At 36.1% G+C, this 26,484-nt stretch overlaps 1 protein-coding gene across 1 annotated transcript in view; it reads left to right on the plus strand.

Annotated features, from left to right (window-relative positions):
- Window positions 1-26,484, plus strand: part of LOC138175883 (membrane-associated guanylate kinase, WW and PDZ domain-containing protein 2) — a 1,727,565-nt gene that overhangs the window by 1,059,338 nt on the left and 641,743 nt on the right. Inside the window, exon 4 of the mRNA XM_069106526.1 lies at window positions 6,683-6,898. Coding sequence (XP_068962627.1) covers window positions 6,683-6,898 — 216 coding nt within the window. The remainder of the gene's footprint in view (window positions 1-6,682; window positions 6,899-26,484) is intronic.

Consider the following 26,484-nt stretch of genomic DNA (forward strand, 5'->3'; position numbering starts at 1 on the left):
ACACACACACACACACACACACACACACACACACACACACACATACACACACTCACCTTAATTAAATTAACCCATTCCAATCCATTTGAGTTTACTGACACCCAAGATGTCAATATTTAATCTTTCCATCTCCTGTTTAACTGCATCCAATTTACAGATTTTACATTCCACATTCCCATGCAGTTTTGATATTTACAGCATCAGACTTTCCTCACCAGACACATCAACAGACAAAAATAGTAGGGACTTGACAAAGGTAATAGAGATTAAAAGGAGGTGGCTAGAATATACAGAAGAATATGCAAGAAAGATCTTAATATCAATGATAACCACAGTGGTGTGGATATTGATGGAGAACCAGACATCAGAGAGAATAAAGTTAAGTGGACTTTAGGGAGTGTTGTAAACAATAAGGCTAGTGGAGGTTATGGAGTTCCAGTTGAACTATTTAAAATCCTAAATTTTAAAAGCTAAATTTAAAATCCAAAAACATGATGCCATTAAAGTGCTGCACTCAATATACAGCAAGTTTGGAAAACTCAATAGTTGCCAGTGGATGGGAAAAGTTAAGTTTCTATCACATTCCCAAAGGACAATGCCAAATAATGAGGAAATTACTAAATATTATATTCATTTCACATGCCAGTAAGGTTATGCTTAAAATTCTGCAAGCTAGACTTTAACATTATGTGAACTGAGAATAACCAGAATTGGCTGATTTTTTTTTTTTAAGCAATCGGGGTTAAGTAACTTGCTCAAGGTTACACAGCCAGTTATTTCTGGGTGTGGTGCTAAGTGTCTGAGCCCGGATTCGATCCCCAGGTCATCCTGACACTAGAGCCGGTGCTCTTACTCACTGTGCTACCTGGCCGCCCCAACAGGCTGATTTTTGAAGAAGCAAAAGAATTAGAGGCCAAATTGCCAGTATTCACTGGATTGTGGAAAAAATAAGGGAGTTACAGAAAACATATACTTTTGCTTCATTGACTCCACTAAAGCCTTTCTGTAGATCAAAATAAAATATGGGAAGTCCTCAAGAAGATGGGAGCACCAGATCATCTTACTTACCACATCATCTCCTGAGGAGCCTGTATGAGGGTCAAGAAGCAAAAGTTAGAACTGAACATGGAACAACTGACTGGTTTAAGATTGGTAAAGGAGTATGAGGGGGCTATATATTGTCACCTTATTTATTTAACTTACATGCAAAGTACATCACACATAATGCCAGGGATTAAGGTTGCCAGGAGAAACATCAATAATCTCAGATATGCAAATGTTACCACTTTGATAAAAGAAAGTAAAGGAGGATTTAGAAGCTTCTTGATGAGGGTGAAAGAGGAGAGGATAAAAGCTGACTTAAACAAAGATCATGGCAACTGGTTGTATCACTTCCTACTAAATATAGGGAGAAATGGAAGCAGTGTCAGATTTTATATTCTTAGGCTCAAGATTATGGCAGGCACTGACTGAAACCATGAATTATAAAAGACACTTTCTCCTTGGAAGGAAAGCTATGGCAAATTTTGACAGAATACTAAAAAGCAGATATCCCCTCATTGTACTTTACCCTAAAATCCTCACTAATAAAAGGGATTCTATAAAGTTTCCAACCTTATTAAATGGGGAAAATGCATAAAGGAGCATTTAAAAAAACTAGCCAATTAAAGTTACTAAATTCTCAAATTGTTGTGTATTGGCATCAAGCATATCCTTTGTGGCTTCTTTTTAACTACTTTGCAGCTTCTCTGCATAACTTCTTTATGTACTCTATTTGGAGCATGCAGGAAGTATTCTGATCTATTCTGACAATGCCTAAAGGGAAGAGACAACTACAGGAAAATTATCTGACTCCCTCTAAGTGAACATACCAACTACACAGGCCAGTCAACAGACACCATTTTATTTAGCACACAGAGATTGCTGGCATGCCTGTCCAACTTGGCTAGCTTCAAATAGTACTTGAATAAATGAATGCTAAATTTGATTGACTACAGGGAACTCAGTGAGTACTTGCAAACACATCTAAGAAAATGTCAGCCAAATTAAACTATCTTGATGGTTTCCTTGAGGGTATTGGAGAGTATTGAGGGACAGTTGGATATGGTAGAATTCAAACTGTACTCTATTGTGAAAACTACTGTAAAAACTCAGCAAAATGACCTGTTTAGTTTAAAATAATACAGCTGAGGGATGGGGGAGTTGTGGAAGCGGTTGCTATTGTACTTGTGGAAAAATAGGACTTGTGACAGAAAAGTACAAGTTTTATATATCTGGGCTAAAAGGAGATATGCACTTTATCAGAATTGTGAAAATAGCATCCTCTTAAGTTTTCATTTAGTGATGTGAAATAAGAATGCAATAAAATGGAATTATGGCCCTTGCCTATTGGGAAAGGATACCGATCAATTAATCAATATTTTAAAGTACTATTATGTGCTAGTATCAACAATTAATCTAATAATGATTGATCACTTATATCTGAGAAACAAAATTGGACTTTTTTTCAGAAAAACAACCACCATAAAGACATTAACTTTGAAGGTCAAATTGTGAGCTCTTTGCTTTAAGGGTGTTTATGACACATGACTTGTTAAAGAAAGGGGGACATTCTGGAGGGCCTCGTTTCAGCCTTACTATCATTCAAGAAAATGTTTTTAGAAAGTTGATTTGCATGAATTAGATGACATAAATATTCTTAAATCAGTTTTTGTTGCCTATTTTAGGGAAGGATACAGATTTCTATCAAATTATGTTATATTTGAGCACTTAGTAAATGTTTCCTTGATTTTGCTTGATATCATTAGATAGGATTTTTAAAAATACTTGTAGTGACATACTACTCTGAACCCAAGTGGCTTTTCTTTCTCCTTCCTCTCCTGTAATGGTTTAAATAACTTAAATAAGAGAGGATTTTTTAATCACAATTATAACTCATAACTTTCTCTTATATGTTATTTTTAATAGACATATACCTCTAAGAAGACCTGCTTGCAAGATTAAATTTCAAATCTTTCCATGATTCATTGGGTTGTATCCATAAATGAAACCTCTGACTTGGGTGAAAATGACTGTTTACTTATGATCTGGCAGGTTTTCTAACATAATTAATTATGATTGGGTCTGGAGCTCTGAATCTCTTCTCTCTGTTTAATGTTACAGTCTAACTCAGCAGGTGCCTTTGCGAATGCCAAGTATCTAACTAAGCATTTGTTCCGTTTATAAAACTGTAAAAGCAAATTATAAAATTCTCAGCAACCTTGATTTCTCCATATACTGTTTCCAACACAAGGGCATATTTTCAAGTTATTTTAGGATCCCAGTGATGAGTTTTTCTATATGTACCTCCCCAGAGTACCTGATAGGCAATCATCTCTGTTCTACTAAGCCATTATCCAAAATTGATTCCTTCTGCTTACCAAAATGGAAATAAAAGCACCAAGAATGTTGGGGAGGAATAGGGGTCAAGACCTTAATCTGTGAAGAATCTTGAGAATAAGTATGTTACCTCTCTAAAATCCATCTCCACTTGAAGTCAACGTGAAATGATCTACAGTTAATTTATATAAAGCTTACACACGTTATTGAACATCCATAGAATTACAACTGTCTGCCCAAGCTACTTCTAAATATAATAATTCAATAACAATTCATATGTTCCTAGAGTAAAAATTTTTTGTTGTTGTTTAGCAAAGAAATACTATTTGAAGTAATTCAAAGCAAATAGAAATTTGTAGTTATCTGAAGGCAGGAATATTTTTTGTGTCCTATTAAATATTTGTTGAAGTATGAATTCAAGTATCTTCTCTACATATGGAAGATAATACCATTATGCTTAAGATAGTCATTGTTTTCCTGACATAATATCAATTACAAGGACACAGAGCCATAAAACAGACAGTGAACTTTTGGAATAGGTCCTTAGTATCATTGTCCACGTAAGTGAAGTCTTAGGGAATTAACAAACTTCATAGGCTAAAATGGTAAACTATTTGTCCTTGTTACCTTTATAACTAAAGGATGAGAGTGGAGAAATTAGAAGTGTGTCCGAAAATAGCCTTAAAGGTAAATAAAAGTCTTTAAAGAAAGTTCTAGAAAGCCAATAGGATTCTTTATTATGAGGGGCAAAAAAGGTTGAAGGATAATTTCACAATAATTTTCAAGTAGATGGAAGGTTATTAGTAGTTTTGAAACTCAAGGTCATTGGGAAAGATAATAAGCAATCATTTAACTACTTTACAAGAGTTCAAGAAACTAACACAATGTATGCCTTAGTCAGAATCCAAAAAAGATTTCAACAGGATAGCACATTGAACTGAATTTGATAAAATTAAATTCAGTGAGAATAAATGTGAAGTTCTGAACTTGAGTACATAATCAACTTTCAAGTGTATAATGGTGGAACCATAGATTGACAGTAATTTGTAATAATGACCAGTTATTAAACTGTGTATACCCTTTGACCCAGAAATACTGCTTCTAGACCTGTATCCATCAATAGATCCAAGAAACAGGAAAATTATCCATCTGTACAAAAATATTTATAGTAGGTCTTTGTGTAGTGGCAAAGAACTGAAAATTAATGGTCTGCCATAAATTTTTAAATGGCTTAACAAATAAATTATAATTGTGTGAGTATAACATAATACTGCTGTGTCAGAAGAAATAATGAAGCAGATAGTTTCAGTGAAACCAAGGAAGACTTTGTAAACTGATACAGATTAAAGTGATCAGAACCAGAAGAACAAATTTACTATAATAGCACTGTAAAACCAACTTTGAAAGACTTAAGAATTCCAATCAACTCATTGACTATGATTCCTCCTGACTAATGAAAAAGCACCTTACCCATTTTTATTTGCAGAAGTGATGGACTCTGGATGGAGAGTGAGAGACAGTGGTTTTGTTTTGGACATGGCCATTGTGGGAATTGGTTTGTTTGACTACGCTTACATACTAAAAGAATTTTATTTTTCTTTTTTCCTCATGGGAAATGAAGGGGAAGGATGAAGCTGGAGGGAGGAGGAAAAGAAAAGAGCAAATAGATCTATGTTAATTGAAAAAAAATAATTGAAAAGATGACCTTGATAAACTGGAGAGTACCCAAATGATTTCTATCCTACTCCCATCTACCTCTTCCTATGTTTCCTCACATTATCTCTTCTTAATATGCAATGTTCCTCTACTGCCTGTTTTGTTTATTCAACCCTTTTGGGTAAGGTCTATCCTTCCAAGGACATACCTTAGTTGACTAGAATCCCAGTGTACTTATGTACTTTCTTTTAAAATTAATACTAACCCTTGTATCATATTGTTTTTCTGAAAATGCCTTATCTCCCATCTTAAATTTTATGATACTCGAGAATAGCAGCAAGTCTTATTGACCTTTGTATTCAAAATAGGGCTAAACAATTTGCCTTGTACCTGTTGGGTAAACAATAACGGTACTGTTGAAGGGAAATGAGTCAAGAGAACTTTGATATTCAGTTCAATTTGCTATCCTGTTGAAATCTTTTTTGGATTCTGACTAGGCATACATTGTGTTAGCTTCTTGAACTCTTGTAAAGTAGCTAAATGATTGCTTATTATCTTTCCCAATGATCTTGAGTTTCAAAACTACTAATAACCTTCCATTTACTTGAAAATTATTGTGAAATTAACCCTCAGTATTTTTTTCCTTATAATAAACAATCCTATAAGCCTTTCAGCTGGGCATCATTAGAGTTTTCAACTTGCTTCATACAAAGCCCAGTGGATATTTCTGGTCCATTTGTGTGGCAGTTTTTTACATGTATGAAAATTACTAACTGTGAATAACTGTCAGTGGACTGTGACTATTCATGGTATTGTTAGCATAAATAAGTTTTCAGTCACTTCCTAATGATGTAAACTTTTGACTGAGCTCTATTATTTCTAGTCAAACAGAAGCATTCATTTGAATATTGGGTTTAAAATGCCAGAAAAGAAAAGGATGCCTCTCACTTGTTTTTGTTTTTTGTTATTGTTTTTATTCATCAGAACAGGTGTTTATTTTCTCTTGAATTTTGTGTTGTCTGTTGAAAATATAAAGTTGTATTCACATACTACCAAATGCCAAGGGGGAATATACAGAAAGTTGATGATTATTTAGACAAAATATAAAAGAGGAAAAACACTTTGCAATATCCCCAAACATTTAATTTTCACATGAACATGACCCAGAGCTGAATGCTGGACAAAGCAAATTAAATAGCCAGTGACCTTTGAGAGCTTTGAAAATGTACATCGCCTGCAGTTCAAGAGAGGTATGATGTTATTGGATGTAGAAAAAAAATTCAAAACTAGATTCCACAAGGAGTGCCCTCTAAACCCTCCAATTTCTCAAGGAACAATGCAGATTATTAAGAATGTCAAACAATCATATATTTTTATACTACATACAATATTTAAAGAATCACGGCAAAACTGGGTCTGCCACAGGAGGGGGAGTAAAAATTGAGAAAGTAAAACAATGACCATTTATTTTGGCCCTAAATCATAGCACTATTATGTTTGGTACACATTACAGTTTTCTGTCACTCTGTAGAGTAGGAAATAAATAGGTAATACAGTTATCCAACTTAGAATATGGTATGATGCCAAGATAAGTAAGAGAGAGATATTTCTAATGTGTTTACTTCAGGCATTTTTGTGTTATTTGCAGATAATTACTACGGCACCCCAAAGCCTCCTGCAGAACCAGCTCCCTTACTGTTAAATGTAACAGACCAGATACTTCCAGGAGCCACACCAAGTGCTGAAGGAAAGCGTAAGAGGAATAAGTCAGTCAGCAACATGGAGAAAGGAGGGATTGAGCCTCCTGAGGAGGAGGAGGAAGAACAACCTGTGGTCAATGGAAATGGGGTAGTAGTAACTCCAGGTAAGTACTCACTTTAAAGCCACTAATTCATTTTACAATATTAAGATACATCTGTGTGTATGTGTGTGATGGAGAGAGACAGGAACCAAGTAGGGAAACAGTTAAAATTACTGTCTTAGGAAAAAAAAAAAGAGAATACTATCTGGGCAGAAAGGACATGAATCCTTATTTGGAAATTGTGATATGCAATCTTTGGATTTATTCAGGATCATTTTTGGTATTTTTAATTAGTGGGATCCCAGGGTTAGCTATGATTTGTTACTTGGATTTTGTAACTGATAGTAATTCTTCCAGTGCTGATAGCAATTTATCAACATTTTATGAGTGTCCTGTTGCCATTCTTCTGAGTATGAACACCTCTACATTTAACAAGGCTGACCCATTGATGACAAAAGTCTATTTCTAGGATTGTATTTAAGGCCTTCATAATGTGATAAGATCTACTAGAGTTTTTATTTCTCTGACACTGACTTTGGGAATCCAGAGTCACCTTTATGCCAACATTAGTAAGAACTGGATGGAAAAAATAGCAGTAGGACATATTTAATAAATGCCTGTTCATAAATAACTGTGTATGGATGAGAGCGAGGATTCAAGTTAAAGTGTATTGTTGTTCTTCAACTGGTTTTAGTTGTGTCTAACTAACTCTTTGAGACCACATTTTGGCTTTTCTTTTTTTTTTTTGCTTTTTTTGGAGCGTAATTGGTGTTAAGTGACTTGCCCAAGGTCACACAGCTAGTAAATGTTAGGTGTCTGAGGCCATATTTGAACTCAGGTCCTCATGACTCCAGGGCCGGTGTTCTCTTCACTGCGCCACCTAGTCACCCCTATTTGGACTTTTCTTGATGAAGATACTAAAGTGGTTTATCATGTCCTTTTCTAGCTCATTTTAAAGATGAGGAAAATTAGGCAAACAAGATTAAGTGACTTGCCCAGTGTCACACAGCTAGTAAGTGTCTAAGAACAGATTTGAACTCAGGAACAATAGTCTTCCCAACACCAGGCCTGGCACTCAATCCAATGTGCTACCTAGCTGCCCCAGATGAGATTTAAAATAAAGTCTAGGTGTCTTAAAGTCCAAGGGTATTAAGTTAAGGTCCTGATTTTGCTTATTTGGAAATTGAGGTAATAGTGTAACTTTTGACTCAAAGCTCAAATCTCAAGGGTTTAATCATTTCATTAATAATATAGGCACAAAAATATTACTCATCTCTAGTTTTATAAATGAATTTTATAGATCAATTTAAAGGCATCATTATGTACAGAACTAGTTTTGGAATCAGAAAGATCAGAGTTCAAGCCCTGTCTCTGACACATTCTATCTGTGAAGTAATCGGCAAGTCCCTGAAACAGTTAATGAAACCAGATGATGCTTTTCTTTAAGAAAAAGGGAATAATCATTTCTTAAGCTCCTATGTTAAGCACTGTACATATAATATCTCATTGATCCTCAAAGCTATCCCCTGAGGTAGGTGCTATTATGATCCCCATTTTACAGTTGATTAAACAGAGGTAAGTAGATTAAGCGACTTGCTCAGGGTCAAACATGTCTCAGGCTGGAATTGTACTCAGGTTTTCCTGACTCCAGGCCCAGCACTCTACCATTGCAATACCTAGCTGCCTTAAGGACTTTTATAGCTCCTAAATGATAAATTAGTTGCCAGTGTACATTGGTGAGTTTCCATAACGGAAGTTCTTTACACTAATGAAATCTTAGGTGCTTACCCACCCACCCCTAGAAAAGACAATTAATAAATGGATTAGTTTATAGTCTTTAATGTGGTAATGTCTGTATAACACTGAAATGTGGACGTTTCCATGGAAACATTATGTAGCCAACCATCTGTACGATTTTTCACTTTTCATCCAAACGTGTTCACACACTGAAGACATAACCAACTTATGCTTCTGAACAAACAAGCAAAGTATTATATGTTGAGCTTATTACCAATCTATCATGCCACGTGTATGAAGTTAGAAATAGATATATAAACTGTGTTTTTGTAGTTAGTTTTTTTCCCCTATGGGTGGCAGGCTAGATTAAAAGCTCAATGTCTCACTATGAAATTGCAACTAAACAAAATGTTGTTATTTGTCCTTCCTTCTAAAAGTGGACTTTGACATCAGGAAGATAATGCCATGATTTGCAAGTGAATTGAATTTAAGTGAGGGAGAACTGTGCAAGATTTCAAGCCTGACTTTCTCCCCCAGAGCAGTCCAGGTCAAGAGGCATAATATAGATCAGGATGACTGGAGATGGCCCCCAAATAAAATGACTATTGGTACTTAGTGAGTGCTGTTCTTTGTCAGCACCATTCTTTAAAATGTTGCATGAGGTACTGAAATTTCAAGGAATGCAGATATTAGGCTCTTGAAATAATATGAACAAGTATATCCAACAAAACTTTCACAAAATTTTCAGGTTACAAAAGCTATGCTGGATCATGGAATTAGTATGCAAAAGTTTTGCCTTAGGGTGAAGCATTTGGCCAAATGGAATAATAGAATACTTAGTAATGATAACTGAAAAGTTTTACACTTAAGTCCAAAACATCGACTTCAGTAGAAGAGAGGAAGAGTGGCAACATGGTCATTTAAAACAAGGTCTCGTAATTTTTAGTGGGTTCATCAACTCAGTATGAAATAAACATGTGATACTTTTCTAATTTACACCCTCACAGCCTTTTGCCTGGACTATTAAAATAACTTATATTGATGTAAACCTTTTAAGTCATTTCCCTACTTCAACTCTCTCCCCTCTTTTCTCTCCTCCTCATAATTGCCAGTGATTTTTTTAAATGCAGGTCATTTCCCTCAATAAAGACTGCAGTGGATAGCTGTCCCCTCTAGGATGAAATACAAACCCCTCTTTTTAGCACGTAAATGCCTTTCACAACTTAAATCTGTCTTCCCTTTCCAGCCTTTTTATACAATACTTCTTTTCACATATTCTATCGACCAAAGAAACTGACCTTGCTTTTCCTCACAGGCAACATCCCATCCCCTTTCTCCACATCTATGTGCTAATTGTTTCCCACACCCGGAATTAATTTCCTCCTCACCACTACTTCACAGAATCCCTTGTTTCCTTCAAAAAATCAACTCAAATATACATGATAACCTCTACATGACGCCCTTCCTAATGCCCATTCCCTAATATTGTCTCGTATTTATTTTGCCCGTGTATATATGTGTGTGTGTGTATCTTTGTATACCCCTATACTCCCATGTATCTATGTATGGAGATATGTGTTGAGTTCCCCATTAGCATGTAAACTCCTTGAAGATACAGATTCTTATCGTTCCTATTCTGCTATCCTCATTAATTAATACCTGCCACAGAGTAGACAAATAAAGTTCAATGACCTATCAATCAGTTAATGTGGCAGTCAAATGACCTATGGACTACATTAAGAAAGAGAGAGCTTCCTGGAATAAGAAGGTTAGTATTACATTCATTTCTGGGTGCCACATCTTGAGAAGGGCATTGATAAGCTTAGAAAGCATTCAAAGTTGGGAAACGAGGATGGTGAAGTGCCATAAGTCCATATTGTATAATATGAAGGCTTATTAAAGGAACGGGGTATATTTCCTTACCCTGAAAAAAGTCAAATAGAATATAATAGCTCACTTCAAGAATTTGAAGTACTATTGTGTGAAAGAGGTATTTGACTGTCCTGAAAGGCAGAACTAGGACTAGTGGGTTGATACTTTTAAGTGGAGTTTCTAGGTTTGATATCAGGGTAACTGCTTAACCATTAGAGCTATTGGAAAATGGAATGAGTTGCCTTTGGAGACAATGAGTTCCCTCTTTGATTGGAGGCCTCCAAATAGAGTCTGATAACCATTTGTTGGTTGCTTTTAATGGGATTTTTTTCTGATATACTGTGGACTGGGCTACCTTTTAACTCTAAAATTCTATAATTCTGTGTCTCTCTCAAGTTTTCTATGGAGTGAGGCCAATGACCAAACAGAATGTATTAATAGCAATATATCTTAAGTGTAAGTGTAAAATCAAATGCAAATACTGGATATGTGAACATGGTACCAACTTAGATTTACTATTATAACTATTATGTCCATTATTTCACTTGTCAGTGCTGTAAAATTGACTTTGTGCTTTGTAGAAAATGTCCAATTTTTCATTCATTGGCAAACACATAAAAGTAAACAATATTTCTCTGTATATATGTTGAAGTTCCCAGTTTTACATTGTATTCTTTATGTACAAACACTTGGTCACCACAGTACAATGGAAAAAGAGCTGAACCCTTTTGGAATTATAAGACCTAATTTTGAATCCTAATTCTGCCACTCACTTGACCTTTGGGATATTTGGCATTTTATTTCTCTTGGTCTTGGGTTTCTTCATTGGAAGGGATTAGACACAATGGACTTTGTGGCTCCTGTGTTTGGTGTCAGGAATACCTAGGTTAAAATTCTGCCTCTGAGATATTAGCTATGTGATTACAGGCTCAACCCATTCATACCCCCAGGCAAGCTCCTATGACTTATTTAATAAGACAATTGCATTTTTTTCTCCTCAGTCTTTGTATCCTCCCTTTATATGTAGCATATACTGATCCTCACTTTTTATCAAAATGACATAGACACATCAGTCACACACACACATACACACAAACCTTACCAAATTTCTAATTTATGCATAATTTCTTTTTTGCCTTTTCATACCTGTTTTCCTAATTTCATAATTCTTTAAATTGACTCTTCCCTCCTTATACAGTATAGATAATATCTATATTAGGACAATAACTCTCCATTAAGCTGTTTAATTCTATTTATGTTGCTATCAAAACAAAGTCTTTAAAGAATATGTGTGTTTCATATCAACAGATTTTGTAAAAAAAAAAAAACTTCATAGAAGACATAAGCTCATTCTGCAGCTCTAATTTAAGTCCTCCAATGGCTTCAGTGATTCCTCAGAAATGTCAAGGTGACCTTCCCAGACAAAGGTAGTCTACTCTAGTAGTACAGATAACTTTGACCCATCCTTATTTGATAGTTAAGGTTCTGCTCCCCACCTCAATTAAAGTAATCACAGAATACCCAAATACTTTAAATGAAACAATCCATCAATCAATATGACAGGCATTAAGGAATTTTGCTACAACTTTACCATAATATTTGATAAAGACATTCAGTTTGGAGCCATTGAATGAATTTAGTTTAATCACTAAGTTTAATTTACCCTTCTAATGTACACTGCATATGTATGTGAGTGTGTATGTATAGACATACACATATGTTTATATATGGGTCTATGTACAAATACAAACATGCATACATATATAAATACATGCACACATCCATATATGTTTATAATTTTTTGTGAGAGTATGCTTTTAGATGGGACTGGAAAGTTGTTTTGTACTAACTTTTTACTATGCCATCCTAATAAGTACCTTTCCTAAAAATCCAATACATCTCGCCGACTAATTGGTAATGGATAGCACACTGAGATTCTAGGAGCTTAGAACCTTCACTAGAAGAAGTATAACCCCTCAGGATTATTCCTAGAACCCTTAAAGAATGATTGTAGCTTGCGGGGTATGCCCAAAGTATATACTACATGTAGTACTGGTATGAATAGTCATACCTGGAAACTGAGTGCCATTCAAATGATTCCTATGACTAACAAGCATGATAGCAGTTCTGTAGAATTACTAAGGAAGGGAAGCATCAGGACAACCCAAATAAACAATGTAATTAGGAGGCTTTAATTGGGCACGTGATGCTTCATTAGAGCCAATACACTCATACTGTTATCTATTCCTAGAGTATCTTTCTTCAAGACTCTGTATTCCCCAAGGTTCATTTCGCCATGGCTTCTTGCTCTTTTCCTTCCATTCTCTCCCTCATTGATTGCATCTACTCCCATGGGTTCAACTCTCATTTTTACACAGATAAGATCTATTATCTCCAGTCCTGACCTCTCTCAATCCTGAACTACAATGCAATCCTACATTTCCAACTACCTGCTTGAATGTGTATGGTTCCATAGCATTTCAAACTTTTCTTTTTTTGGATTAGACCTCTTATATCAGTGGTATGCAAAATGTAGTGAATGAATTAAAACTCATCACTTCTAAACTTAAAACTCATTCCTAAAAATACCTATTCCCATCATCAATATTTCTGTTTAAAGCCATCATCTTTTTAATTCACCTACAATTGAAATATTTGAGTTACCTTTTAGGAAGATCAAGCACAGCTACCCCAAAAGATCTTGCCCACCATGGATCACCAGATTAGATGATACTTCACATCCCATCCACCTCTCCACTATCCTTTTTCATGCATCCTACCTCTTTCCTTAGGCTTAATAATCAAAGCAAAACTGCCATACTGTTATTCCTAAAAAGAGCACAACAGTTAACTGCCCTACTGATCAACTCACCATCCCTGTGATACAATATCTGTACATATACATATACACCTCAAATGTACTTGTATGTTTCAGAGGCAATGATCATCTACCCAGTCCCCATTTTATTGATCATAAAAACTAGTCCCAGAGAAGTGACCATGTAACTTGCCTAAGATGCCACCCAGGTCAAAATCAAAGTCCAGTATATCTTATATTGTGTATTTGTGTAAACTAATCTATACTTCTGAAAAATCTATGATTCCATACTTGTGGGTCATCCTTTTCCCACTAAACCAGATCACAAATCCTTCATTCTATATGAGATAGCCTTCATGAAGTGCTGTGGGCAAAGTATTTCACTGTCTTGTGGCCAGCCTGTTGATGCTAGTCCAAGAGGACTAGAGTGGAGGATTCTTTAAGGTATAGATCTAAAGGGGAGGAGCCAAGACGGCAGTGTAGAAGCAGGAAAACTCCATGAGCTCCCCCCCATAACCACCTCAAATACTTTTAAAATATGACTCTAAACAAATTTCAGAGCTACAGAAACCACAAAGTAACAGAGAGAAACAAATCTGCTGAAAGCAGCCTGGCAGTCTGGCAGGAAGGATCCATTGCAGCATGCTAGGACCAGAGCCCAGCCCTGTGTGAGCCTGTGGTTTTAGCCAAGGGATGGCCCTGATCAGCAGCAGCTGGAGCAGACTTCTGGAGAGTGGATCACCAGCAGCTGTGGTGGTTTCCAGAAATATCAACCCATAAATGCCAAAGACAAAGTAACAGGCCAGTGTAGCTCTCTGTTGGAACTGTGGGGAATGGAGGTGCGGTCTGGCCTCTGCCCGTGGATCAAGAAGCAGTGGAGGCATGGTAGCCATGCAGCCATCTCCACATGGCTGCTTCATATTTCCTGGCCTGCAGATTATAGGGGGCCAAGTAACCAGTCTGAGGGTAAGGCTCTTGCTTTTACCTACCTGGATCTGGATCATGGTCTTGGGTGGTAGTCCTGAGGTGTATGATCAGTGAGCCAGTGTGTGTGGGGGCTGTAGAGATGGCACCCTCCCAATACCTCTGACAGCTTCAAAAACCCCAGTGATTTGAGACAAAGCTCTCCCCTCTGGAAGCAGAGTTCTACTATGGAAAAGGGCTCAAAAGTCAAGTAATTGAGTGGCAACATGAGCAAGCAAAGTAAGCAAAGCAAGCACAGCAATCCAACTTTAGATTCCTTTTTTGGGGACAAAAAGGATCAAAGCATGCAACAGGAGGAAGACAAAGAATTCAGAACTCCTGCACCAAAAACTTCCAAGAGAAATATGAATTGGTTCCAGGTCATGGAGGAGCTCAAAAAGGATTTTGAAAATCAAGTCAGAGAAGTGGAGGAAAAATTGGGAAGAAAAATGAGAATGATGCAAGAAAATCATGAAAAGAGAGTCAACAACCTGACTGAAGAAAATAACACCTTAAAAATAGATTAACTCAAATGGCAAAAGAGGATCAAAATGGCAATGAGGAGAAGAAAGCCTTAAACAGTCAAATTTGTCAGATGGATAAAGAATCTCAAAAGCTCACTAAAGAGAATCATCCCCTCAGAATTATATTGGAGAAAATGGAAGCTTTATGACTTTATGAGAAATCAAGATACCATTTTTTTATTCTGTTAATTAATTTGTTTGTTTCCTTTTAGTTTACAGGATTCAATTCCACAATTCCTTGAGTTTCACATTTTGTCCCTCTCCCTCCCCTCCACCCCATGGCTGCATATAGTCAAATATAGGATCTGTAAATACTTTCACATTATATATTAGTCAGGTTATAAAGACCGATTGTATCAGATGGAATGAAAAATGGTAAAGAGGACATAAAACCAAACAAGAGAAGGAAAAAGATCAGGTATTTTGCTTCCACCTGGATATAAGCTCAGTCCTTTCTAGTTCTTTCTTTGGATGCACATATTTCTCTCCATCGTGATTCTTTGGGGATTGACTTATATCACTACATTGCTGGGAAGGGTCCAGTCTATCAAAGTTGGTCATCACACATACATTGTATCTGTAATTGTGTACAAATTTCACCTGGTTCAACTCTTCTCACTCAGCATCAGTTTGTATAAGCCTCTCCAGGTAAATATGAAGACTGTCTGCTCCTCGTTTCTTATAGCACAATAGTATTCCATAACATGCATATACCACAACTTGTTCAGCCATTCCTCAATTAAGGGGCACCCCCTTAATTTCCAATTCTTTGCCACCACAAAAGGAGCTGCTATAAATATTTTTGTACATATGGGTTTTCTTCCTACTTCTATGATCTCTTTGGGATATAACCCTAGGAGTGGTATTGCTGAGTCAAAGGGTATGAAATTATTTATAGCCCTTTGGGCATAATTCCAGATTGTTCTCCAGAAAGGCTGGATGAGTTCACAACTCCACCAGCAAAGCATTAGTGTTCCAATTTGCCCACATCCTCTCTAGCATTTGTCATTTTCCTGTTTTGTCACCTTAGCCAATCTGACTGGTAAGATGTGGTACCTCAGAGTTGTTTTAATTTGCATTTCTTTAATCAATAGTAATTTAGAGCATTTCTTCATGTGCTTATAGATACCTTCAATTTCTTTCTCTGAAAATTGCCTGTTCATATCCTTTGACCATTTATCAATTGAGGAATGACTTGTATTCTTATAAATTTGACTCAATTCTCTGTATGGTTTAGAAATGAGTCCTTTGTCAGAGACATAGGTTATAAAGATTCTTTCACAATTTCCCACCTCCCTCTTAATCTTGATTACATTGGCTTTGTTTGTACAGAAGCTTTTCAATTTCATGTAGTCAAAATTATCCATGTTACATTTTATAATGTTCTCTAATTCTTGTTTTCTCATAGAGTCAGGTAAACTATTCCTTGTTTTACGAGACTGCTTACAGTATCACCCTTTATACCTAGATCATGCACCCAGTTAGACTTGATTTTGGTATATGGTGTTACATAATGGTCTATGCCCAGTGTCTGCCATACTATATTCCAGGTTTCCCAGCAGTTTTTGTCAAGTAGTGAATTCTCATCACCAAAACCAGGGTCTTGGGGTTTGTCAAACAATAGATTACTGTAGTCGTTGACTTCTGAATCTCATGTGCCTAATCTATTCCATTGATCCACTCCTCTATTTCTCAGCCAGTACCAAGTAGTTCTGATGACTGCTGCTTTATAATACAGACTGAAATCTTGTATAGCTAGTCCACCTTCCCTAGCATTTCTTTTCATTAATTCCCTTGATATTCTGGACTGTTTATTCTTCCAAATGTATTTTGTTACTATTTTTTCTAGATCTATAAATTAGTTTTTTGGCAAATTAATTGGAATGGCACTAAATATATAATTTAATTTAGGTAAAATTGTCATTTTTATTATGTTAGCTCAACCCAACCACAAGCAATTGATATTTTTCCAATTAGTTAGATCTGACTTTATTTATGTGAAAAGTGTTTTGTAGTTGTGGTCATATAGGTCCTGGGTTTGTTTTGGCAGGTAGATTCCCAAATATTTTATAATGTCTACAGTAACTTTAAATGGGATTTCTCTTTCTATCTCTTGCTGTTGAATTTCATTGGAAATATATAGGAATGTGGAGGATTTGTGTGAGTTTATTTTATATCCTGCAACTCTGCCAAATTTATTTATTGTCTCAAGTAGTTTTTTCCTTGATTCTCTAGGATTCTCTAAGTATATCATCATATCATCTGTGAAGAGTGATAGCTTGGTCTCTTCTTTGCCTAATTTGATTCCTTTGATTTCTTTTTCTTCTCTAATTGCTACTGCTAACATTTCTAGTACCAGATTGAATAAGAGGGTTACTAGTGGACACCCTTGTTTCACCCCTGATCTTATGGGAAATGCCTCTAGCTTCTCCCCATTACATATAATACTTCCTGATGGCTTTAAATAGATGCTACCTATTGTTTTAAGGAAGGCTCCATTTATTCCTATACTTTCTAATGTTTTTAATAGGAATGGATGTTGTATTTTGTCAAAAGCCTTTTTCTGCATCTATTGAGATGATCATGTGGTTTCTGCTAGTTTTATTGTTGATATGATCAATTATACTGATGGTTTTCCTAATATTAAACCATCCTTGCATTCCTGGAATAAATCCTACCTGATCAAAGTGTATTATTCTTGAGATAAGTTGCTGTAGTCTTTTTGCTAGTATTTTATTTAGAATTTTTGCATCTATATTCATGAGGGAGATTGGCCAAAATTTTCTTTCTCCATTTTATCTCTTCCTGATTTAGGTATCAATACCATATTTGTGTCATAAAAAGAATTTGGTAGGACTCCTTCACTAATTTTCCCAAATAGTTTGTAGAGTATTGGAATCATTTGTTCTTTAAATGTTTGATTGAATTCACTAGTAAATCCATCTGGCCCTGGAGATTTTTTCCTAGAGAGTTCACTGATGGCTTATTCAATTTCTTTTTCTGAAATGGGGTTATTTAAGTAATTTACTTCCTCTTCATTTAATTGGGGCAATGTGTATTTTTGTAAATATTCATCCATTTCCCTAAGATAGTCAAATTTATATGCATACAATTAGGAAAAATAATTCCTAATTATTGTTTTGATTGCCTCTTCATTGGAGGTAGATTCACCCTTTTCATTTTTGGTACTCATAATTTGGTTTTCTTCTTTCTTTTGTTTTATCATATTGACTAAGGGTCTATCAATTTTGTTGTTTTTTCATAAAACCAGCTCTTGGTTTTATTTATTAATTCAATAGTTTTCTTAATTTCAATTTTATTAATCTCTCCTTTGGTTTTCAATATTTCTAATTTAGTATTTAATTGAGGATTTTGAATTTGTTCCTTTTCTAGGTTTTTCAATTGCATGCCCAATTCATTGACCTCCCTTTTCTCTAATTTAATCATGTATGCACTCAGGGATATAAAACTTCCCCTAAGAACTGCCTTTAATGCATCCCACAAATTTTGGTATATTGTCTCATTATTATCATTCTCTTGAATGAAATTACTGATTGTTTCTATAATTTCTTGTTTGACCCACTCATTCTGGAGGATTAAATTGTTTAATTTCCAATTAATTTTTAGTCTTTCTTTCCATGGCCCTTTATTGCATATAATTTTTATTGCATTATGATCTGAGAAGGATGCATTTAATATTTCTGCCTTACTGCATAGAATTGTGAGGTTTTTATGCCCTAGAACATGGTCAATTTTTGAGTATGTGCCATGAATAGCTGAGAAGAAAGTATATTCCTTTTTATCCCCATTCAGTTTTCTCCAGAGATCTATCATACCTATCTTCTCTAAAATTCTGTTCACCTCCTTAACTTCTTTCTTGTTTATTTTGAGGTTAGGTTTATCAAGTTCAGAGAGGGGGAGATTAAGGTCTCCCACTAGTATAGTTTTGCTATCTATTTCTTCCTCTAATTCTTTTACCTTCTTCTCTAGGCATTTGGATGCTATACCACTTGGTGCATATATGTTAAGTAATGATATTACTTCATTCTCGATGGTGCCTTTTAACAGGATATAGTTTCCTTCCTTATCTCTTTTAATTAGGTCAATTTTTGCTTTTTCTTTATCTGAGATAAGGATTGCTACCCCTGCTTTTTTTTACTTCAGCTGAGGCATGATATATTTTACTTCAGCCTTTTACCTTTACCCTGTGTGTATCCCTCTGTTTCAGATGTGTTTCTTGTAAACATCATATAGTAGGATTATGATTTCTACCCATTCAGCTATCTGTCTCTGTTTTATGGGAGAATTCATTCCATTCACATTTACATTTATGATTGTTATCTGTTTCTTTCCCTCCATCCTATTCCCACCCCTATTAATGTTCATATTTTCCCTCCCTTCTCCCTTCTCCCCTTAATAGTTTTCCTTTTGACCACTGCCTCCCTCAGTATTCTCTTATCAGCCCCCCTCCCTTTTCCTCCCCTTTCCCCTTACTTCTTCCCTCCCCACTAACCCCCCCCCACCTTTCATAGCCCTTTCCTTCTCCTACTACCTGTAGGATATTTTTATACTTAATGAAGTATGTTATAACATCTTCACACCAAGAGTGACAGGAACAAATCTCATGCGAAGCTCCTCTCCCTCCCCTTTTTCCCTCTAAAATGATACTTTTTGAGTTTCTTCTCCATAGAGTCCTATGCTTAACTTGTTGTTATTCCCTCTTTGCACCAGAACAAATGAGGGAAAAGCTCATATGATTCCCATCTCCCTCCCTTCTTTTCCTTTCCTATACAGTTTTTATGCCTCTTTGTGTGGCATAATTTATCCTTTTCCACTTCATTCATTCCCTTTCTTCCATTGCAGTCCCTTTGTAGCCCTTAATAAGATTTTTTTTTAATCGTCATTTTGTTTATTTTATACTCATACCCTCTACTTGTCTATAACCAGTTTGCTCTTATCAAATAGCAGGGTATGTGTGTGTGTTTTCCTTGTTTACCTTTCTACGTCACTGTTGAATCTTGTAATTGGAGGTTGAATTTTCCATTGAGTTCTGGCTTTTTTATTGAGAAGGTCTGGAACTCTGTTTTATCCTTGAATGACCATCTCTTTGCCTGGAAGAATATGCTCAGTCTCGCGGAATATGTGATACTTGGTTGTAACCTGAGCTCTTTTGCCTTCTGGAAAATTGTATTCCACTGCCTCTGATCTTTCAATGTAGTGGCTGCCAAATCCTGTGCTATCCTCACTGTGGACCCTCAATATTTGAATTGTTTCTTACTGTCCACTTGAAGTATTTTCTCTTTTACCTGGTGGTTCTGGAGTTTGGCCACAACATTTTGAGGACTTTTCAGTTTGGGATCTCTTTCAGCAGGATCCAGTGGATTCTTTCAATTTCTATTTTACCCTCAGGTTCTAGTATCTCAGGGCAGTTTTGAATGTTGTCCAGGCTCATTTTTTCATCATGATTTTCTGGTAGGCCTATGATTCTCATATTATCTCTCCTGGATCTGTTTTCTAGGTCAGTTATTTTTTCTTTGAGGTATTTTACCTCTTTTGCTAATTTTTCATTCTTATTGTTTTGTTTGACTAATTCTTGGCTCCTCATAGAGTTATTTGTTTCAATTTGGTTGATTCTAGTTTTTAGCAAATCATTTTCCTTGGCTAATTTTTGGAGCTCCTTTTCCATATCATGCACTTTTCTTTTTAGAGAGAAGTTTTCTTCATTATAATGTTTTTCTAATTCTGCTGTTTTGGTTTTCATAGAATTATTCATTTTGTCTTCTATCTCTCTTATTCAGTTTTCAAAGTTCCTTTTGATCTCATCTAGGAGAGCCTTCTCTGCTTGGGACCCATTCCTTGTTGATGTTTCAGCTGTGGGTATGGTTGTCTCCCTCTGAGTTTGGTTCCTCCCTTTGAGTATAGTAGGACTCCAGAGTCTTTGTCTTTATAGTCTGTTTTTTACCTATTTTGAGGCAGGGCCCTAGCCATGCCCTTCCTCTAGGGATCCCAAGCATTTACTGTAGAGGGTTTTGCCCTGGGGCAATAGTTACTATGTTTTCAGGGGCAGGGGCAGGGTTTGGAGCAGGTGAGGTTCACTCTGTCATCCCGGTCTTTGGAGGTCCCGATAGGGGCTTTTTTTTTATTTCTGGGATATGAAGTGGTAGCCCCAGGAGTATTTGCTGTCCAGGACAGGGGCCCCTGTATTTGCTTCTTACCTTGCTCTTTCAAATCCCAGCCCTTTGGTGATAGGCCTGGTAGTGACCCTTGTGGTTGGTGGGACGACTTGCCCTCCAAGTTCATCAGGCACCTTCCAGGCATGCCTCTGCATCTCAAAATCAAGATACTGTGAAACAGATCCAAACAAATGAAAAAATACAAGGCAATGTGAAATATCTCACTGGAAAAACCACAGACCTGGAAAACAGATCCAGGAGAGATCATTTAAAAATTACTGGACTACCTGAAAGCCATGACCAAAAAAAAAGGAGCTAGAACTTATCTTTCAGGAAATTCTCAAGGAAAATTTCCCTGATATTTTAGAACCAGAGGACAAAATAGAAATTGAAAGAATCCACTGATCACCTCTTTAAAAAGATCCCAAAAAAGAAATCTACTACAAATGTTATAGAGAGGTTTCCGTGCTCCCAGATCAAGGAGAAAATATTACAAGCAGCCAAGAAGAAACAATTTGAAAATTTTGGAAACACAATAAGAATAACATAGGATCTAGCAGCTTCTACATTAAGGGATCAGAGGGCTTGGGATATGATATTCCAGAGATCAAAGGAGCTAGGATTAAAACCAAGAATTACCTACCCAGAAAAACTGAGTATAATGTTTCACGGGCAAATATGGTCATTCAATGAAATAGAGGACTTTCAAGCTTTCTTGATGAAAAAAAAAACAGAGTTGAATAGAAAAATTTGACATTCAAATACAAGAAACATGAGAAGGTAAACAGGGAAAAGAAATCATAAGGAACTTATCAAAGTTGAACTATTTACATGCCTACATGGAAAAATGATAATTGTAACTTGTGAAACTTTTCTCAGTATGAGGATATATGTGTGTGTGTGTGTGTGTGTATACATGAGGGTATATGTGTGTATGAATATGTATGTGAGGGTGTATATATTTGTACAGGTATACATAGACAGAGGGCATTCGATCAATTGAATAGGAAGGGATGACATTTAAAAGGTCAAATTGAGAGGTGAGAGAGGAATATAATGAGAGGAGATGGGGATAGACAGAATGGGGTAAATTATCTCATATAGAAGAGGCAAGGGAAAACTGTTACAATGGAGGGGAAGAACAGGAAGGCAAAAGGGAATGGGTCGACCTTACTCTCATTGAATCTAGCTTAGAGAGGGAATGACACGCACACTAAATTCGGTATCTTGCCCTACAGGAGAGTAGGTGAAAAGGAATGGGGGGGGGGGGCGGGTGCGTCGGGTGGGGGGTAGCTAGAAGCACACACATTTGAAAAGGGACAGGGTCAAAGTAGAGAATAGAAGAAGTGGGTGGCAGAAAAGTATGGAGGGAAACATAGTCTTTCACAATATATCTGCTATGGAAATTTTTTGCGTAACTACACATGTACAACCTATATTGAATTGCTTTTCTTCCCAGTGATGAGGGAAGAAGGGAAAGAATCTGGAATTCAAAATTTTAAAATCAAATGTTTAAAAATATATTATTATTATTTACATGCACCTGGGAAATAAGATATACAGGCACTGAGGTACGGAGATCCATCTTGCCCTACTGGAAAGTCGGAGGTGTGATGGGGGAGGATATAGGAGAGATCAGATTGGGTAGCTTTCAACATTTAATTTTATAAAATTTTGAGTTCTAAATTTCCCTCCTAGCTCCCCTCCCCAGTCTGACATGCAATGTGATATAAACTATACATGTAAATTCATATTAAACAAATGTCCACATTAGTCATCTTGTGAAAGAACAATCAGCAAAAGGGATAAACCATGAGAAAGAAAAATATTGAGAGAGAGAGAGAGAGAGAGAGAGAGAGAAAGAGATCTATTTGGATCTGCATTCAGACTTCTGTACTGTAACACCAAGGAAAGGCAATTTCCCAGGTTCAAAATACCAGCATAGGTGCTCTCCATTTTATTCAGTGACCAACCAAGAACAGAGAAGATCAAAACATGACATCATTCCAAATACAGCATTTACTAAATGTGATTAAATAATCTCCAAGGACTACCCCACCCCAGGATCTTCCAATCATTCAATCAATTACAAAGTTCCTGGTCTAAATACTTCTCCACCCCTAGGCTATACCTTCATTTAGTCCACCACAAAGCCCCTCTTCTCAAATGGAGATTAGTTTCCAAACATAAGTAAAGTACCTTCATTTGTCAATCACAGAGCACCAAAAAGTCCAAAGTTCCCCATCCCTGGATCTCAATTGAATCTACCCCAGAGTTACATCAAGTTGAAACACAGCACTTAATACCCAAATGGAGGTCTTTTCTTCATCTTGACATGAGGCAAGTTCTCAGCAATCTTAGTTCCTGGGGAGACAAGGCTCAGCAAGGCCACAAGATACATTGCCAGTCCCTTCATCAATTCATCCTCTGTCTGTAGAACAGTCCTAGAACCCCTGAAAACATTAGCAAAAACCTCTCCCAGGATTTCTGTAAACATACAACCAGAAAATCCTTCTTCAGGGCTTCTGAACCAACAGAAAGGTTCCCAGACCCCTGCAACAACAGCACTGTCCTTCACCAGTGGACAGTATTCACTCTGTCTGCAGGACAATCTCCAGACCCCTGCAACAACAGCACTGTCCTTCACCAGTGTACAGTATTCACTCTGTCTGCAGGACAATCTCCAGACCCCTGCAACAACAGCACTGTCCTTCACCAGTGTACAGTATTCACTCTCTGTCTGCAGGACAGTCTCAGGGCTTCTTAGCGAACAGCCAGGTTCCAGGACTTCTTCAACAACAGGACTGTCTTTCACCAGTGGACAAATCTGGCAAAAGAACATCAAAACAGACAGACAAAGTACCAGCAAAACAGCCATGGAATGGCTGTTGTATTTAAATACAATATAGGAATTGGGTGTTGTATTTAAAAGAAAAAAAAACCTTTTTCTGTATCTACTGAGATAATCAAATTATTTCTGTTAATTTTATTACTGATATGATCATTATGCTGATAATTTTCATAATATTGAACCAGCCTTGCATTTATGGTATATATCCCACCTGGTCCTAGTCTATCTTCCTTGAGATAAGTTGCTATAATATCTTTGCTATTATGTTATTTAAAACTTTGCATCTGTATTTATTAGGGGAATTGGTGTATAATTTTCTTTATCTGTTTTAGCTCTTCCTGGTTTAGTTCTCAGCACCATATTTGTATCATAAAAAGAATTTGGTAGGACTCCTTCTTTGCCTGTTTTCCCAAAAAGTTTATATAGCGTTCACATTAATTGTTCTTTAAATGTTTGGTAGAATTCACTTGTAAATCCATCTGGTCCTGGTAATTTTTTCTTAGGGAGTTCATTGATAGCTTGTTCAATTTCTTTTTCTGAACTGGGTTTATTTACGTATTTTATTTCCTCTTCTATTATTCTGAGCAATTTATATTTTTGTGAATATTCGTCCATTTCACTGATTGTCAGATTTATATAGAGTTGGGCAAAATAGCTTCTAATTATTGTTTTGAATTCCTCTTCATTGGTGGTAAATTCACTCTTCATTTTTGATATTGATAATTTTGTTTTGTTCTTTATTTTTTTTTATCAAATTAACCAAAGGTTTATCTATTTTATTGATCTTTTTCCATAAAACCAGTTTTTAGTTTTATTTATTAGCACAGGAGTTTTCTTAATTTCAATTTTATTCATCTCTCCTTTGATTTTCAGAATTTTTAATTTCCTATTCATTTGGGGACTTTTAATTTGTTCTTAGTATAGCTTTTTTAGTTGAATACCCAATTCATTGATCTCCTGTTCCTCTATTTTATTCATGTAACCATTTGGAGTTATAAAATTTCCCCTAAGAACTGCTTTTGCTGCATCTCATAAGTTTTGGTATTTTGTCTCATTATTGTCATTCTCTTGGATAAAGTTATTGATTGTTTCTATGATTTGTTGTTTGACCCATTCATTATTTAGGATTAGGTTATTTGGTTTCCAATAAATTTTTAATCTTTGTTTCCATGACCCTTTATTACATGCAATTTTTATTGCATCATGATCTGAAAAAGATGCATTTAATATTTCTACCTTTCTGGACTGGATTAAGTCATTTATTCTTCTTTTGACTACCATATGTTGACATCTCTAATATACTGCATTCTTGATGGAAAGGAGTGTCATTTTTCTTTATTACCTCCCCATTAAATAAAATAGCACCTTTCAACTTACTAAGCACATTTCTATTTTTTGTGTTTTTTCTTTCATTTTATAGAATATATGAATTGTCTACTGTTACACTCCTATAAAGGGAAATTACTCCACTTCTAAGTATATTAAACTATATTTTAAGAAGATCAAATTTTTGGTGATATTTGATAGAGCCTGAGAGTCCCAATGGTAATAGCTGTTATGCCTAAAGGGGAAGAAAGTTAGGATATTATGAAGCAAACTATTGGCACAGGGCATAGCACTCTACTTGTGGGAATTCATGTGATTTGGAGGGATGTTGATTAACCTACATTAGTTTCAGTTTTTTCTTTAAATGTCTAATCATTTTCAGTCTTTTACTCTACGTAACTTTTAGGTATTGTGAGGGGATTAAAGATTAGAAACCCTGCCTTGAGTATCCAAATATCTTTGTTCTCTGTCACATGAAAACTAATTTGTGTGGAGGTACTGTTGAACTGTGAACATTCAGTTATGTCACTGTTTAACTTGAATTTAGTTTATTCCCCCCTGCCCATACTGTTCAATCAGCAACATTGCCTTAACTCTGAAGGCTTGAAGCTTTCAACTGCATCATTATTTTCCTTGGATCTTTACTCCTAATAAAACAAATTTATTTAAAATAATATTCTTAGAGATGAAAAATCTCTCTTTTACCTACTTTGAAAACAATAGAAGCATACTCTGCATTAAAAGAAATTATGATAGCTGGGCCAGGATTTTTTTCCTCTACATCATTAATTATCTATTCTCACTTTTTGCGTAAGTAACTCATGATTACACTGTAGTTTTTCTCTTTCCTCCTGGACGTTGGGAAACATGGTACAAATGATTAGAAATGCACATACATTTTAGAGGCAGCTAAAACTCTTTGTTAGCCCATAGAGAAAATGGCAGCAGAAACAGAGCTCATGAGAGTGCCCTCTCAACAAAGGCAATACAGTAAGTATACAGAGCTGCCTTCTACAACCCTGAAGTCCTCAATCAGTGCAACTGAACTGCATTTCCCTGAGAGGAAACACAGTGTTCCTTATGAGATCACCCAGAGTCCTAAGTAATGATCTCAGTTCACCATTAGGGGCTGGCATCCAGATCCTGTGTTGCTTGGCACACTTACTGTTTGCACATCATCATTCCTAGTCCTGTGAATGAGATCCTGTCACAGGCGGAAGAATTATGTTCTCCGTAGTGAATCTCGCTGTTTTCCTGTGAAGAATGGCCTGCTCTCAGACCAACCCAAGCCCAGCCCTCTACTGTGAGGACCTTCTTTTTGTCACATCCCAGTCCCACGAATGAGCTTCTTATGTGTGCATACCAGCCCTGCTCAGATCCTCATC

Source organism: Petaurus breviceps, unplaced genomic scaffold (assembly GCF_028583685.1).
Source record: "Petaurus breviceps papuanus isolate PSGF00001 unplaced genomic scaffold, PetGlider_PUasm1.0 79, whole genome shotgun sequence".
Classification (NCBI taxonomy): domain Eukaryota; kingdom Metazoa; phylum Chordata; class Mammalia; order Diprotodontia; family Petauridae; genus Petaurus; species Petaurus breviceps.